This window comes from Cottoperca gobio, chromosome 2 (assembly GCF_900634415.1).
Source record: "Cottoperca gobio chromosome 2, fCotGob3.1, whole genome shotgun sequence".
In the NCBI taxonomy this organism is placed as follows: Eukaryota; Metazoa; Chordata; class Actinopteri; order Perciformes; family Bovichtidae; genus Cottoperca; species Cottoperca gobio.
The window spans coordinates 3,338,353-3,356,523 of record NC_041356.1 but is presented as its reverse complement, the minus strand read 5'-3'; the positions used below and the strand labels follow the sequence as shown (position 1 = coordinate 3,356,523).

At 41.8% G+C, this 18,171-nt stretch overlaps 1 protein-coding gene across 3 annotated transcripts in view; it reads right to left on the bottom strand.

Moving 5' to 3' along the window:
* The window catches only part of LOC115018977 (sodium-driven chloride bicarbonate exchanger-like), a 43,950-nt gene that overhangs the window by 15,810 nt on the left and 9,969 nt on the right, over positions 1-18,171 (bottom strand). The window contains exons 3-12 of one of the 3 annotated variants that reach the window (XM_029448269.1): positions 11,216-11,297; positions 6,638-6,781; positions 6,319-6,460; positions 5,698-5,858; positions 4,904-5,092; positions 4,331-4,621; positions 2,441-2,529; positions 1,985-2,142; positions 1,756-1,843; positions 275-421 (exon numbers count right to left, since the gene is read on the bottom strand). In XM_029448269.1, coding sequence (XP_029304129.1) covers positions 275-421; positions 1,756-1,843; positions 1,985-2,142; positions 2,441-2,529; positions 4,331-4,621; positions 4,904-5,092; positions 5,698-5,858; positions 6,319-6,460; positions 6,638-6,781; positions 11,216-11,297 — 1,491 coding nt within the window. The remainder of the gene's footprint in view (positions 1-274; positions 422-1,755; positions 1,844-1,984; positions 2,143-2,440; positions 2,530-4,330; positions 4,622-4,903; positions 5,093-5,697; positions 5,859-6,318; positions 6,461-6,637; positions 6,782-11,215; positions 11,298-18,171) is intronic. The other 2 variants (XM_029448278.1, XM_029448288.1) reach the window with 2 other exon arrangements.

Sequence of the window (18,171 nt, the reverse complement as noted above, 5' to 3'; positions counted from 1 at the left end):
GAGAGGATTGAGAGCAGGGCCCTGGGGAGTTGCATCAAAGCACAGAGTACAACGCAGTTGATATTCGGGAGAAAGCAGATGTTTAAATGTTTCTCAGCAGGCGGTGTGACGCAGCAGGGACTCACAGGCACATGATGAATGAGCGGAGACACAGACAAACAGCCTCTCAAATAGTTTCGGGGTTGAGCTTTTTGAGTGGCAGCGGATTCTTTCAAAAAATGGAACCTATTTAACTTATGTTACAAGCAACCAATGTGTCACGCAAATAGTTTACCTGAGAGGGAACATTTTTGGGAGGCTCTATTCTGATGGAGGGGTCCCACTCTCCAGGAGGCAACACCGTCACCTGGTCCAGAAACTCATCGATGCCGGCCACCAGGTCATTCCTGTCTTTGGCTTTATAAGCAACATCATGGAAAATCTGTGGAGCAGACGAAGAGAGTTATTTTCTTTATTAGTCTTTGCTAGAGGATTATTCCCAGCTCCACATGAAATATTCAGAGTATCATCTTATTGTATTGTATGAAGGAGGCTATTTTAATATATCCCAGAAGACTGCCAATGGAAAAAGAAAAGGCAACATCTGGCTCTGATCATGGTTCGTAACGTTAGCTGTCACTGTTTTCATGTCACACTCTGCTGACATGAAAAGGCTTCGTATACTTTTTAACAGGGGTCAAAGGTCAGGTCAGTTATAGAAAAAGCAACTTTAGAGCTGGTGGACTTTTGATTTTGATTTTTCTAATGCCATAAATAACCATAACAAAATAAATAATAATATAGGAAATATCTCATGATTATTCTAAGTTTTGGATACAACAATGATTACTTAAATCTTAAGCCAAAGAAGATGCTATTGTTATTCATTGTTACTGTACGTCTTATGCATCTCTCACTCTTTTTAACCAGGGAACTAGTGGAAAGTAACTAAGTACATTTATTCAAGTACTGTACTTATGTACAGGTTTGAGAAGTATTTCTAGACCAGTCTTTAGCAGTACCAGTTCACTTGTGTCAGAAGGAGAATTGTTATTAGCATTACAACGATTAACACACAGGCGTATTGTGCTGTATTCAGCTTAACTAACAAAGTTCAACTTCAAGTTGAATAGTTAGACAGCGCTCTGAGGATTATGAAACATAGTGTCCTTGTTATGTTTAGCCTACAAGACACATGACCCATTACGCAAAGGTGACAGGTATGACACTGCAGTTACAGTGTGGCAGCAGATAATAAGATCACTTATCATTTGGAGCATTTATACCAAATCAGAGCAGATATTTTTCAGAATTATTTACAAGGCCTCAGGGAGGAAAACATATGCTGGAGAGGAGGGGAAATATTGAGATACTCATTTATATGTATATATATACGAATTAATTAGATAATGAAAGGTTCATTTCTCTCATCTGAATTTAAAGTTGTCTTCATTTTATTCTGGTACCAGCAGCTGCAATTTAAAGTGTGCTTTGCAGACTTTGAGCCCATCCTGGTTATGTTACTTTTTTCCAGGGCAGCTAGGCAGAAATGGTACAAATACTGTCCCTTTAGTAGAGCATCGTTCAGTATTTATAGGTCACCAACACAAGTGTCTCTTCAGCGTTTAGCCTAAGTAGACTTTTTGTGATGGTGTATATGTATGTTTACATTGTTTTATTACTACTTTTACTTAAGTAGAAGATGTGAATACTTTGATCACCCCTGCTAGCAGCTAGAATTTGAACCTTGTACTTATTAATGTACTTAGGCCTCACCTCGTCAGTCATCAGGGTAGCAATAGACCGGCCAATTTCATGATACTGTGGACCTTTTCCCAGAGGACCAAGCAGGATGAAAAGAAACCTGTAAAACACGAAGGACAACAGATTTTGGTAAAAGTCAAATCCATTTCCTGTGAAGCATTAAAGCTCATCTATCTAGACTTGAATCAGAACACAGAGAAGCAGAGACAACAGGGGGCTTTTCCAGCAGTTAGTGTATAACCTGGTGGTGATGGGAACCTCAGCCAGGCCATTCAGCAGCACAGCAGGAGACAGGCGGACAAAGGCCACCACAGGGCGGTCCAGGAATTCCAGCTCCCCCACCAGGACGTTAGATGCCTCAGCACCAGGAGGGATCTTCTTCATGAAGTGGAGGTCAATCTGTGCGACAGAAAGAAACCTAATGAGCACCTTATCGTTAGACAAAAAGGTTAGTAGAAATGTTCTGCGCTGAATAAAAATCCCAAATACTGGCTGGATCTGACTCTGATGGTCCACGCAACAAAAGAAAACAAGCTTTTACTCCTGTTAAATTCCACTTGGTTTCCCATGGCGAGAAGCTTACGGTGACCATTTCACACGTAACCCAACCTTGGTTAAATATACAGCACTAGTTATGCGTCGAGATATCAGTGCCCGTAGATAAACAGCAGGATCAGCGGTGGGTCCGGTTGCTCACCTTGCTGAAGTCGACAGCACTGTTTTCTCGGCTGACATCCTGTTTGCCCTCATTGTTAGATGGCTGGGACTGAGGTGAGACTGTTTGGCCTGTCAGGCAGAGCAGGAAAGCAACATCATGTCAATGTTCAAGGAGGATCAGCCTATCACAATAATACTTTCCCACACAAAAGGTCTCCAGTGAGTGAGGTACAGTTACATTCTCTGAACAATATGATACAACAGTGAACCCTTTTGTTTTAGGTGCTGTACCTTTACTGATGAAAAGGTTCAGCCCTAGTGACAAAAGATAATATTGTACATGGTTTCAGAGTGTACCTGGTGAGTTAGCTTAATATGAATCTGATGAATGCTCACCGGTGCAGTGGATAGTGACTTAAGATAGACCTAAGGCTCAATCTTTCCAAAATCAAGTGTAGTAAAGTAAATGAGGTTCAATCTTTAACTTCCAATTTAAAATGCAAGTGTATCAACAAATAGGTACTCATTTAGAAAGGCATTTTTGTTTTTGTTTTGCTGAAACAAAGTCAAAGATTGCTCCTTTTAAGTTTAAATATCAAGCAATCTGTGATGTGAATGCACCAGTTGCAGCTGTGTGTGTGGCTTGCTCAAAATGTGCCCTGTTTTAGTCAAGGAGTGATGCTACTACCACTAAAGGAATTGTTCGACACTTAAGGAAATACTCGTAGACGCTCTCTTGCAGAGAGTTAGAGGAGAAGATTGATACCACTCTCATAGCTGACGGTTCAATGTGAAGCTCCAGTACAGCCAGCAGATGGTTAGCTTAGCTTAGCTAACTTGAAACAGCTAGCCCGGCCCAATAACAAAATTTGGTAACAAAATCTTCCTACCAGCATCTGTAAAGCTCACCATTGGACAGCGCCAGAGCTGTTTCCATACGCCATCTCTCCATGTGTTCGTTATAAACTAATCTAACCTGGGCTGCTGGGTGCGGCTTCATATTTAGCGTACAGACATGGGAAGGATATCAATCTTGTTATCTAACCCAAAATGTGGAAATATTCTTTTGAAGGATTAATACAAGGGAAAAACATGTATTCACTTGTCATGAGTTATATGAAAATCGACTCTCAAAATAAAGTCGAAGTCAGTAGCCGGTTAGCTTAGCATAGAATAAATATTCCATAACCCCCATTGTCAAACCCCACGTCATTTTTACACTTACCTTTTTATACAGATCAAACACACTAGATATAACGGGTTTATTAGTGACCTTTCGAGGTGTAGGCAGATTTTATTACCCTCGGATCAAGCCAAGCAAGCTCTTTCCAGTCCTTATGCTAAGCTAATCGACTTCATATATACCGTGACATAGTGGTGGTAAAACTAACTCTCTGCAAGGAAGTGAATATGCATATTTCCCTAAATGTTTAACTTTCTTTGAATAACAATCCCTAAAAGCAACAAAATGAAGATTCTATGCTATTTCGTGTAATGAAGTTATTCCATGAATTTTAAGCGAGGAGCTACCACAATTAGTAATTAGTCACTGTTATGAGTGTAGAACATGAGTTACACATCTCTTATGGTTTCTAGGTTTCTAGTCATTAAAACAAAAAAGAAGTGGAGAGCATCATCATGAAAACTGGCACACTGCAGATTGACCACGTAAATAATTCTGCAGAGTGACTACTACTTACTTAAAATTATTTACTTTTTATTGCCTCACAGCTAAAGAAGCATCACGAGTTTAGAATAAAGATGCACAAGTTTAAGAATGCAAAGGTTTTCTCTCTTTTCTTGACTGCACATAACCCATTTATAACCTCTCATGATGCTGCTCTCCACTTGAATGTGTTCCTTTTTATTCTATTAGTACTACTATCTCTAAGCTTTTAGTGTTTAGCATCAGCTTAGGCGCTCTGGTTGCCTCTGCTGATTTCCTGCTCTGTGTCTTCATATGCGATGGGACAGTAGCCTTGTGCAACTGCCTGAAGAACACTAAGGCGTTTGGTGTCGGTGCTGCCAAAGGGCGTGTCTGGGGTCATGTGGTCACGGCTGCTGGAGGAGCTCAAAGGTGATGGAGGGGTGGACAGACGTGACACGCAAAACACACACCACGGCCATGCCAAACAGGAAAATGCCTTTCTGGGTGGAGTGATCTTGGGGAGTTCAGGCATATACTTGGGAGATTTTACAGTTTGATAATAGAAGCCATTTACTGTTAGGTGAACGATACACGTGCACACACATGCGAAATACAGGAGACGAGAACAAACACATACACAAACATGGAGAAACACAAACAAGAGGAGAAAATGAGATATCAAACGGCAGTAACACAGTAAGTCACAGATGGACACACTTTGGAAAAAACATGCAAAGAATCACAACATTATACATAAAAACATACTGCATATATTTACAAACAACAGCATATATGGTCAGAATGGGAAAAGTTGAGAAGACTGCAGTGTGTGTGCAGGTGTGTACGTGTGCTCACCATTCTTGTCCATGGAATGAGGCTCAGACTGCTTCTTGCCAATATCAGCAAAGGAGCGTACAATAGGTATGCGGTTGGCCAGTTTCTTGTGGTTTTGGTGGTGGTGCTGTTTGAGCAGAGCCTCGCGAATCCTCTTCCTGGCATCCTGACCTACAGGGCCCGACAACTCGTGCTGATCCAGAACCATGTCTGAAAAGTTAAAAATACACACAAGGGAACACACAAATGTAAGTTTCCACATTACTCTTTGAACATTTCATTTTAAATTCTCAAAGGCTACTCCTGATGGTGTGTGTCCCTGCATGGCGGCCAGTGATACTAAGCTGATTATTCTGACGAAAACCGACCCACTGCTGCTGATTTAATCGCACCAAACCAGGTTAAGTTCACCAGATCTCTTCAGCAGCACAGTATTTATTTTTTTTACAATCAGATAAATAATCTCTTTTGCTGCCCTCACAAACGTAGGGGACTTCTGTTTACACATGTCAGCCTTGTTGATAGTTAGAACTACTGAAGTTACAGTGCAGAGTTTAAGCTTGATTTAAATTTAGAGTTGGTGCAGACCTCGATTTAAGTCTAAGTTAGGATTTGAAGGTAAGCACTGACTTTTACTCATTCCTCTTTGACTCCAAAAACAATTATTTCTGTTTCGTTGAAATGTTGAAAAGAAGAGGCCCGAGAATGGAGCCTTGGGGAACTTCACATCATCTTTGTTTGCTGAGATGTGGCACAAACAGATTTCAGTTTTAGCCACTGAGCCAACAAGACATTTTTCAGTCCCAAGTGTTCACCTGCTATCTCTTCCAGCGAGTTGGCCCTCATGTCCAGCATCACGGTGCCGTTCATGATGCAGCTACGAAGCTCGAAAAGACTGTGTAGAGACAGAGTAGCTACGTAGGGTTTACTCCACCGCTCACCCCCATCCTCAACATCCTCTTCAAACTTAAGCCACCTGCACACATTAAAACACAACGGTTAATACATAAAGACCGATCAATCTGTATTTGACAGAACAAAAACAATTATTTTATCATTTCTCAACCCTGTATATATATATATATATATATATATATATATTTGATGGTTTCATTTTTACTTTTTTTAAGGGCATACATTTATTTTAAACATGTGTTGTAACTTATGATAAAGGTAAAGTAATACTTCAGCCCCAAAACGATCATTTGTATATCAATTACTCACCCCGTGCTACCGTGGGTAAAATATCCCTTTAAATAGTGTATGATGTTAAGTGAAGGAAAGCGTAGACATCCCGGGAGGAATAGTTCCAAAACAACAGCCGTTTGTGTCTAACTGCAAGCTTTTATCAAACAAGATCAAACTCTCAGGTGCAACAGAGGAACAATGCCACAGCTGGCCAGACCCAGCACATGTGGCAGACTGCAGTGGTGTACCTGGCTGTCTCTTTCCATTCGGCGTCCTCACCCTCCCTGAGGCAGATTTCGTCCAGCTCGGTGAACAGGGCGTGAGGGATGTGTTCCTCGTCGCCATCCTCTGTCCCCAACAGAAACTGCACCCTCTGAGCTGGTGTGTCTGCTGTAGCGTGGGACAGTCGGAGGATAAGTGGAGATAGAGAAAGGAGGAGACAAGGTGCAAAGCATGCAACAGGAAGGATTTGAAACAGAAAAATAGATCATGATGTGCATTGGTGGAACTGGTTTGGAGTGAACTCAAAACTGCTGGAGTTTGCTTCAGTCCATTTTAAAGACTTACTGTGTGAGGGGGATTCTCTTCCATCATCAGCTGTAGAGTCCCTCTCCTTGGACCTCTTCCTGTGTTTGTGTCCATGGTGACGGTGACGTCGGTGCGACCTCCTGCCCAGGGGAACGTGAACCCCAATGTAGAGAGTGCGGTGACCTGAAGACAACACGCAGCAGGCAATGATAGACACAAGTCGTATCTTTCCCACCTTTGTACAATGACATTCGTCTCGTTTATTCTTTGACCTAATTTAAAAGTCCTTTATAATCGAAAATGCTTCTTTTCATTTGCCATGCACGAGGAAGAGATGTTCAATAAAGAGGTACTTGAGCTCATCTGACACAGCTGTGGGGGATCCAAATAAGTAAAGTAGCTCAAAATGCTACAGTGCATTGTCAGGTCATCTTAGTAGTAGAAGGCAGAGGTGTGATCTAGGCTTGCTGCAGTACTCGATGTTACCGGTGATACACAGTGTTCGCTTTCATTTGACAGAGGACAGTGAGAAATGGGCATGACATGTAACAAAGGTCCCAAGGCTAGAAAATGTTTGATCAATGCTAGTAGGGAACTGGATGAGATCAATGAGGCAATCTGTAAACGGTATGAATACGTGCGGAGGACAGAATGAAACCAGGTCGCAGCCAGAAGGTTGCAGTTCGTTTTCGCTGTGGGATCCCTGCAGAATACCCTCTCAGAAATCTCTAAGAAAAGGTAAGACAGCAGTTTCTAATCACTAACTCTCACGGACCAGTTTAGTAAAAGAAATGGAATATTGCAAATACCCAGCAATAGGAAGTAGCACGTCCTACAGTGGGTCAGAGCAGAACAGAGAAGCAGCACTTAGCCAATGAACTGCTATCTCCAGGCCCTCGTGGGCCTGCACTTGAATAGACCTATTGTCCTCTTTGAGGAGGCTGAAATCAATTTTGAAATTGGATGACTCCTACAATTAGGGAGAATTTAATTTGAAATCAATACAGAACAGATAATGAGATTGAGATTTTGGAAGGATATCGTACAATGTGAGCACAAGGGCCTTTATCTGATGTGTGCGCCTGTGCGTGTGCGTGCATCCACAGGGTCAGCGTGAAGTTAATGCGAGTGGACTTTCTCCTCCTTTATTGCGGTCGAGTTGCCCGGCTGCTGCTTGCATCCCGCCGGCCCTCGGCTCAGTGGCCGGACACAGAAAAGACTATTGGACACCCTGTTCTCCTGCACCATATGAGGCACAGCGCCCGGACACAAAGGGCACTGTGATACTTGAAGGCTACAATAAAGGAGTTCCCTATTACATCTTCACTATGAAGAAAGCACAATGACAGATTAGAAGGGGATCACTGTTAATTACTCATTTCAGTCTCTCCACTGCTAAAGTACACGTAGTCACATTATACCAAGTTACAAAAATGTGCCCAGATGATATTTATTGAACTGAATCCAATCAAAAGGTGGAAGCTTCACTGGGGAGGGGGACTTTTCCAATGTTTGATAAAAATATATATTTTGCGGTTTTTATTTATAGATAATTATCCTATAAAAGTCATAAGAACTGATAATCAAGTAAAGGACAGAGGTTGAAAATGTCAGTGTTTTTAATAAATAAGTAAATGGTAGGTCATTATGGTAGTTCATTATATAATACAGCAATTTCTGTGGCTTTTTCTTTGTATACTAACATCATTTTGGAAAGGCAGAGGTGTGATCTAGGCTTTTAATCATAATTTATTATCTACTGATATATATTTTATATAAACAAAGAAATAACATTTATATTGTTTGTTTATACTTGTTGTTTGTTTGTTTCCGTCTGACTTCACCGTGTCCCTTCTGATACCAAACCTAAGCCCCTAATCTATTATAGAAAAACGTAGGGGAACCCCTTTTGCTCTGAAATTTAAATCCCAGCTCAAGTTAAGCTATTTGGGCAGGTTGTGCAAGTTCAGCAAATAAATGAGCTTATTCTGTTTATTATTGTTAGACTTACTGTGTATATTTGTATAGGTTTGAGGGGAGAATATCCCACATGAATTCCTTAAATTGTTTTTTACTTGCTTGGAGACATGACTAATCACATCATAGCGCACTAATCAGATTTAAGCAATGCACAGCCATAACATGAATCACCTGAGAGCACTCCCAGCTTTTATAAAGAGACACCCACTCAGTACCGTGCACCAATAGGATTCCAGGACAGAGGTGAAGTGAGGTCTGATGGGAAAGCTAACTGTATGTCGAAATGTATTTACAGTTTGATTGTCACAGCGTCTGCTGAAGATGCATTCATCCAGAGCACATTGCTGTTGGCGGCGTGTAAATGATGCATGTCGGAAGCAGAACAAAGACTCACGGCTTTGCACATGAAGCAAATTTCACAGTAAAAAAGTAAAATTCCAGAAGACAAGAACTATAAGGTACGCGAGGAAAACGTAGGAAGGGAGCACTAACGCTTTAAAGTTCATGAGCCAAGACTCATGAGTGGAGACTTATAAATAGCTCGCCTCCTCCAGGCCTGAACTACTGCTGATGTCATACAATGTCTTTTTTTCTTCTGTCAGTCACGGCTTGAATTCAAGCATGACGTGCAGAGGTTTGCTGTTCCATATCTCTGAGTCTTTGTGTGTGTATTCATCAATATACTGCTCTACAGCGCCACACAATACAGTTCTGCGCATCGCGTCGCTGTTCTGAATTAAGCCTCATTAAGCATCTATTAGGTCACTGCATCTAATCTATTAAATCTATTAAAATATCATCAGGAAAAAAACTACTATATTTCAGGAGGCTATTTGTGTCTACACTACTTTCAAATTTCAAATTCAAAGGGTAAGTCTGGTAATATTCTATATTTTTCCAATGGTAACAATTAAAAAAAGACCAAAAACTACAATTTGTTAGAACGTTTCGGTCCCACCTTCCCTGTCTGTGGCTCTTAGCACCAAGCCTACTGGTTTCCACTTAACTTCCTAAAACAGCTGGTCACTGTACCTTTTTAAGAAGCGTTACTGAAACAGGAGGAAATGGTGCATTTGTTGGGGACTATTTTCAGCGGCGGATTAATCCACATGTGTTGCTCTGGTGAGTATTTGGGGCAGCAGGATGGTGTATGTGGATTTGAATGAAAATAAACTACAGTGTGTATTTTCATGATAATGACGGAACATGTCCCCTTTTCTTTTTTTTATTTCCCCTAAAGCAACTTTGAGACTGGTAATATCATCTTATATATATATATATATATATATATATATATATATATATATATATATATATATATATATATACATATATATATATATATATATATATATATATATACATATATATATATATATATATATATACATATATATATATATATATATATATATATATATATATATATATATATATATATATATATATATATATATATATATATATATATATATATATATATATATATATATATTCTCTTTCTGCTTGTCTCAACGCGTCGTTGAGGCCAAATGATCAAACCAAAGACTCCATGCTTTAAATGGCTGCATCATTCTTTCAAAAAGAAATAAGCTTTTATTATATATTTTATATCATATAATAAGGCTTTGGCAGGTGTGTGTGTGATGCAGAGTGTTACCACAGCACCAGACAGAGAGCTAGTCATTACTGCAACCATCATCCGAGGATCAGGAGTCCTTGAGATGAAAGCACAATCTCAGCGGCAGAATCAAAGAGCGACATCTTTGCCGGCTGCCTCGTTACCAGGCAACAAAAATACAGTGGAGTACTGATATTCTCTATTGATGAGTTTTATTTCCTGCTTTCTCCCTCTTGACTTACACAACAATGCAGTGGTCTCTGTCCCCCTGATAAACAAGTGAGAGGTTATACACATCCATCACCTTCAACACTTTCCTAGTGAAGCGTTAAGTTATAAATAACTTAAACACTTTCCCTCAGCTCACTTTGGTTTCCTGTTTCCCAGTAGACCTTTCAAAAACACACTGACAATGTGCCTGAACTTGAAACTTTTCTTTTTGTCTGCATTAAAGTTTAAACAATTGTCTTTAGCCTTTATTTGATCTTTTTCCCTATTTTCATTTATATTGTCATATTCATACGCTTCAAAATAAAGAATACCAAAAATCTGGATGCGTAAACACTGGAGCAGATCTTTGCACGGCAGTTTATGTTGTAGATTGGTTTTACTCAGCCAAGTTAATAACGCAGTGAACCCGTTCTTTTTACAGCCTCTGTGTCGATGCAGGATGCTGCTGGTGCAGAAATTGGCCTCTCTGTCTCTTTTACGGCGGATGAAATGCTGATGCAAACACACAAACTGAGACTAAAGCGCTCTTTCTTTGATGCTGCAGGACGAGCATCAAAGCCTAATATCTATTTAATGATTTAGACTGGTGGACAGACAAGTTTTCTGCTGTCAGTAGATCTGCTGTGTTAGACAAGGAAAGAACACACGGCAGACGACAGAAGGTACAAAGAATACCAACAATAGCTTATTGGTAAGTCTTGTTTCACTTGTGCCTAACTTCTCCAGTGAAAAGATGTGTCATTAATTGTGTAATGTAACTATTAATGATCACTTATGGGTGTTACCTTCGAGTTCTTCCTTCTCAAAGTTGGTGTTGAGCATGGAGCGTGTGCCCCCGCGGTCCACCACTGCCTCCTCATCAGCTCTCTGGAAGACACAGACAAGGAGTATGAACGGTTTGCATGCACACTCACATCTTTAATATAACTCCCACAGAGTTTCACGTGAGGTATGAAGTGCAGAAAGGTTAACATGAGATGACACATGACACCACTTGATCAGTGTTAATAATTAATACGAGAACATTTCACGTTATGTGACTCTTCATGGCAGGTCTAAGGAGCCTGTTCGCCCCCCCCCCCGCGCGCGCTTCATGTGAATACACAACTCAGCATGACTCGTACTTTCACCGACTGTCACCATGGCAACAAATAGCAGCCAATCGCAATTTGAAAGAAAAAAGGCCACACTCATCTGCTGAGTGCCAGATTACACTGTGTTTGAGTCATGGTTTTAACAAGAGCGCATCATTGTGCGTAATGCTCCACCACCCACACCTCTGGCAACAGCGACTCCTCAGGAAGTAGAGCAGCAGACGCCGGCTGCGTAGAGCGGAGGCAGGTGACTGGTGCTAATGGATTCATAATGCTCGTCTTACTCCGTGCTGTAAATAGGTCCGACCTTGAAAAATGAAAAGATGGACGAATCTTTGAGACGTTTACTTTATATTTCAGGAAAACACTGGTTTGTTATTCACGGCGTTTCCACCGGGATGGAAGCTTACATCTGTTCCCGGGACAGAGCACACACTGAAACACTGCTGCAGAGCTCAGCACTGATGCTATAACGTTCCCCACCGTGTGCCTGTGTGTCTGCACCCGTCACAGTTATTGTAGCTCTTTTGATCAAGTTGAACAGATGCCCTGAAGCCACATCAGCTGAATGAATGGACCAACTGCTCTCCAATCATCACGGAATAACACGAGGCTGCATGACTCCAGTCGGGATCATTTAAGCCAGTGGATAGTGATATTGACAGTTTGTGCCTTGGGATAGAGAGATAGCTTCCTTTCAAAACCATGTGAGTTTACGTCCGGGCCGTGAACACCAGGACAAAAACTTTCCATGGTGAGGCGTCCTCCATCGCCCTCTCCCTGCTCTCCTGAGGGATGTGTGTGTTTATCATTTACACCATGTGTTCTCCGCCCTCTAGACGTCCTCCATGAATAGGCTGCAGGTCCTTCCTGTGTCCTGCATCAGGTCATCAGTGTTGTACTTTTCACAGTGTCTGAGTGTTGTGCTTAGCCGCTGATGTTACCTTGCTGGTATTTAGTTCTCTTATTCACCTGCCAGTTACTTGTTTGTCTGACCTACTGCCAGCCAACTGCTACCAATATGTCACTGCCACTGGAGTACAGCACTGAAAAAATATGCAAGACTCCTTTAACTGACAGAAGATAGTAGTGCAGTTGGCCAAATATGCATGTCATTTTAATGGACCGTTCGAAGGTGGGAAAGAAGTGTTTTTGTACTTAATGCCAACATTTAATAGTGGAGAGTCAGCAGGGGTTCTCTGGTGACTGCACTCCCAACATTAGGGGTTGTTTTCTGAGGAGAGGACGACCAAACACTAAGCTCAGTTTAGCTTTTCGGTCATCAGACACGAGCTTAAATATATAAATATAAACACCAGAGTGTGACAGTACACAATCAGTGACATAATCAACAAGTTAGAGGCACTCCTGAGTTTATCAGTGTTTCCCATGCATTGATTTATGTATGCTGGCCCGCCACAATATCAACATTGATCGGCACATATTGATTTTTTTTTACTGTTTAAAATGGGTCAAATCTTATTTCGCTGTAGCGCTGTGAATAGCCCCTCCTCTCCATCTAAAAAAAACCCATAATCGTGCACAGGATTAAGGATTGTTTTTGGCCTTTATCACAGAGAACAAGGCCGTCTGAACTCCTGAATAGAATCAATCAGTTCACGAATGCTTAGTGTCGCGAACACTTCTGCACTAATATGTCCAAAACTGACGCGTTCAGGTTAACCAACTCTTTAAATAAGTTATTAGCACTCACGTAAAGAGTAAGGATGGCCACATGTTAACTTTGGAATACAGCTAGCTTGTAGAGGTTGGCACGCTGTACTGTACATGAAATAAATACACATAGAGCTGCTTAAGAAAGCGTTTGTGTGCGACCTTCCTCACGCACACGAACACAATGTAATTCTGTGGGAAACACTGTATCAAAAATAATGATTCAACATCCATTTTGAACAGGAAACTAGACTTACTAGCACGGGCATGTTAACTATCATCAGTTACAGAAGCAATTAGCCCTATCCTTTACTTCTAACACCACACATTCTGTGAAGAGGAGCTGTGCTATTTTCTGTGCTATCCACCATCTTGACTGTAAGGGAGCCTGGAGGGACAATTGAGTGAGATTCTTCTGTTCTTTGTTTGGGAGATAAGATAAAATCATAATTGTTCAGTGGAGAATCTGCATCTGTACCTCTTTGCTAAAACAAACACCTTTAAAGAGATTTAAAAGTCCTGCTCTTCAAAAAAAATACACTGTGAATAATACAGCAAATAATAGGAGGCATGTGGTGCACTGTGCTGCGACAAGCTAAAGGTGGCTGATGCTGGCCATCAATCTCTGATCCTGAGAGATTAAACAAGAACACTGGAACACTCTCACAGACACACACACACACACACACACACACACACACACACACACACACACACACACACACACACACACACACACACACACACACACACACACACGGACAGCCATGCGAGAAACGAGGCAAAGCATCAGAGCAGTGTGTGAACAGATGCTGAGAGCTGACATGGTGGGCTTACTGTATAGAGGCACATTAACAGACTCTCTCTCTCACTCTCACACTCACACACACACACACACACACACACACACACACATTATTAAGTCCCTGTAGACGGTCTTCCCTAGATTTCCCCTGACAGATGGTTAATGGTAATCTGAAAAACTTTGACATTTTTTCTAATACGTTAATTGTGTCATTGCCCATGCCTCTGCATTACAATTCACTCCGATCTAATCCTCCATAGACTTAGACTGACCACTGCACACTATCTACTGTGAGAGGAATCACAGACATAACCAGGTAATATCCCAAACATGCCTAATAATTCATAAACGTCCTCCTTTTTGCCCTCATGGCAGTGACAGCAGCAAAGATGTTATAGTTTGTGACAAGCCTGGGAGAGTAGCAGATGGTTGGCCCTGCAGGTCCCCAGGGAGACTCCCTCAGTCTCAGTTACACACTGTGTCTCCGTGTCCCCGACCCATGAGAACTACACACATCTAAATACAGCTAGTATGAACAACGGAACGGAACAGGTACGGAAGCCCTGAGAGGCAAGAGACAAATTCTGCTCATCCATTTAGTTTTCAGGTGAAAAAAGGTTTTTGCCAGGATAATAAGTTCCTTCATGTTTGTTCCATTTGTGAAACAGGTGGGGAAAGTTGTGGTCGTTTCCTTTTGTACTGCTCATTTTGGCCACAAGAGATTGAAGTTCACCGCTGCCCGATGTCCTAAATCAAAAGCAGTCGTGTTTTCTTCCAGATGAGTTTTCATTTCTCCATCACTCTTTACACAATGTTAATACATATTGTGTGTTAGCAATGTGCTGTCTTTCTTTTGGTTAGTATTTTAATCTGCGCTAATCTGCCGCTTTTAGTCCTATTTAGAATAGAGGGCAGTAGTGCATTTATGCCTCTAGTGGCCGTAATGCATATTACAACAGAAAAACAAACCAAAACCTCCATTTTCACAGAAGAAAAAAGTGTATTATTAAATTTGGATCAGACTCAGAACATACATCACCAGAATTTGCATATTTAAAAGCAAGAGGATGGGGATTTTCATTGTGTAACTTCCTGTCTATCTAATACACGTGTAGTAAGTATAGCCATCTCCAAACTCCCCTACATCTCCCCTACATCTCCCCTACATCTCCCCTGCATCTCCCCTACATCTCCCCTACATCTCCCCTACATCTCCCCTGCATCTCCCCTACATCTCCCCTACATCTCCCCTACATCTCCCCTACATCTCCCCTACATCTCCCCTACATCTCCCCCTACATCTCCCCTACATCTCCCCTACATCTCCCCTACATCTCCCCTACATCTCCCCTACATCTCCCCTACATCTCCCCTGCATCTCCCCTACATCTCCCCTACATCTCCCCTACATCTCCCCTACATCTCCCCTACATCTCCCCTGCATCTCCCCTACATCTCCCCTAGCATCTCCCCTGACATCTCCCCTACATCTCCCCTACATCTCCCCTGCATCTCCCCTGCATCTCCCCTGCATCTCCCCTGCATCTCCTCTGCATCAGCTCTGCAGTGGACACTGCACCACTGCATACGACAGGCAGACAGTAACACATCTATCTGAACTTCCTCACTGAGAAAAATGAAACGTATTTCACAGTAAATAGTAAGAAAACGTCACGCTTGTGGTTAACCAATGCAGTGATTCAATTATTTACGGCTAACTCGTTTGACAAACCTGGAATTGCTAGCTGGAGTCCTCCTATAGAGACTACAGCAAGTCAACAGCATGACCAGGTTTCTGATCTCTAATAAATAATTAGTAAAGTAGTAATCATATTTAAAATACTTAAAGTGGCAGTCTCCAAGATCTTTGTTTAAACTAATTTAGTCACCGTCTATCGCCGAATGAGGTAACACGATGGAGACAAACCGACAGATGCAGCGACAAAACAAGACAACGGTCATTAACATCAATTTTCTGACAGCAGATCAGTTTGAAATGTGTCAGGGAGGAAGGGAAGTGTCAAGAGCAGCCGCAGTGAGCTGCAGAGCTGCACACCTCCAACTTCTTAACAAGGCAAACAACTATTTTTCACTGCAACAGAGGCCTTTTCTCACTGTAGAATTGAAAGATAAACTAATACAATCCTCTATACGATCTACACGGAATTATGGAGACAAAGTGTGATCCTGATTTATAAGTTCTTAGTATCTGAGTTGTTGAGATAAAGCCTAAAGAAATGAGGCATCTTAATAGGTGTCTGATCAAATGTCAAGCTGTGATTACTCATGAAGTGACACTGTTTCCAGTCCTACGAGGAGTTTGTGCATTTACAATATTGGTCGTTTTGCCTGAAACAAAAGGGCAAAATAAAAAAGCTTTTTTATTGAAGAAATAAATATCTAAACGATATATCTAAGCCTGATGCCTCTCTGCCCCAAACAAAGCTTCCCCCTGCCCACTATGACAGCCCCAGAATCTCCCGCCTGCAGGTCCCTGCTACTATTTATAGACACCGGTTCCTCTACCTCATGATGCTGACCCCAGACCAGCCCAGAGAATCACATCCCTGCTCACCAATCTGGGTTGAGATTAATCTGCCAGCCTTTGCGGCAGGATAAAACCTTGTCTCTGACTACGGGATCAGTGATGGAGGGCCCTGCGTGGTGGAGAGAATTAAATCAGACATTTCTCTGCTTGTTGGTGATGAAGGCTTCAGGGGGAAGGGGAGCAGAGAGCACGTGACCAAGACTCCAGGGGAGTCGGGATGGTAGAGGTGGAGGAGGGGTAGACATGTGACCGGCATGTTGAACAGACACGCCAACATACAATGAACATATATTATTTTCATCATACGCCTCTTTCCTTTCCTGGTTATTGATTTGTTTCTGTGTGTACATAGACCCGCACACATTCATGATATGTACACACACAATGCAGGCTGCACATGCACTGTACACACATCATGCAGAGGCCCGCTAATGCGCACATTGCAGGCAGTGGTGTGACTGGGCGGAGCAATGTGTCTGAATGAGCTCCACACTGGGGGAGAGGAGCAAAAGGCTTCAGGCCCAGACACGAAGCGAGGACCAGAGGATGTTCTGGTGTTACACTGTGTTAACCGTGCACGTGTGGACTCATGTGTGTGCAGTCATGGTAAATGGAGCATCATGACCTTGAGAGGCTTGAAATTGGATTCCATCTGATTTTGATTCAATGCACATTGTTCTGTCGATGTATAGCTTCAAAGTCAACTTCCTGCACTGACATAGATACACACACACACACGCACGCACACACACACACACACACACACACACACACACACGCACACACACACACACACACACACACACATAGTACAGTACAGTGTAGGCAATTAGTTCTGGTTTTATTTCTATTGATATATTCCTCAGTAGGAAACACAGGGGAGAAACTCATATGTGGGTTTTGTATTATTAAAGGCATGTGTTTGAGGTCACTTTTAAAAAAAGAACGAACATAATCTGCTTCTTGCAAATGAAAAGTTGAATTCATAAACAATAAAACACACACACGTGTGCTGCTACCGCTTTATTTGGTCTGTTAGTAGTAGTAACGGAAGCTAATGTTAGCAAACTTTAGATAGATGCTACACAACTGACATTATGTAACACATTTGATGGCTACTGTTCTGACTCATGTTACACTACTTTGTACCATGTCACTGATAAACATGATGATCCTTTACAGTATGCGACATCACCTTTTTCCACCTGAGCCCCTCCCACTTCAAACCAGTGTCAAATAACCAAAACTGTTCTGACGTTGGCAGATGATTGTGTGACCCCCCCCCCCTCATAGTAGGAAGCTGGTTGAGAAAACATGTTAACATACTCTATTTTCTTTTTTAACAAGCATATATAGCTAAATGTGAGAAGGATGTACAACAGCCTGAATACCAAACCTCCACCAGGATTACCAGCAGGTGTGCTGTGTCTAGAGTTACAAGTTTGAGAGCTGCAAAAAAAGCACTGTCTCACACACTAACTACCAATTGCACTTAAAGGCCCCATTCCAGCAGACCTTTTAATCAATCTGCACTGGACAGATAAATCCTATAGAAGGCAGGCATTTCTAAACCACTTCATCCACCACCTCTCAACACCTGATTCCACTGCTGCAGGCTGC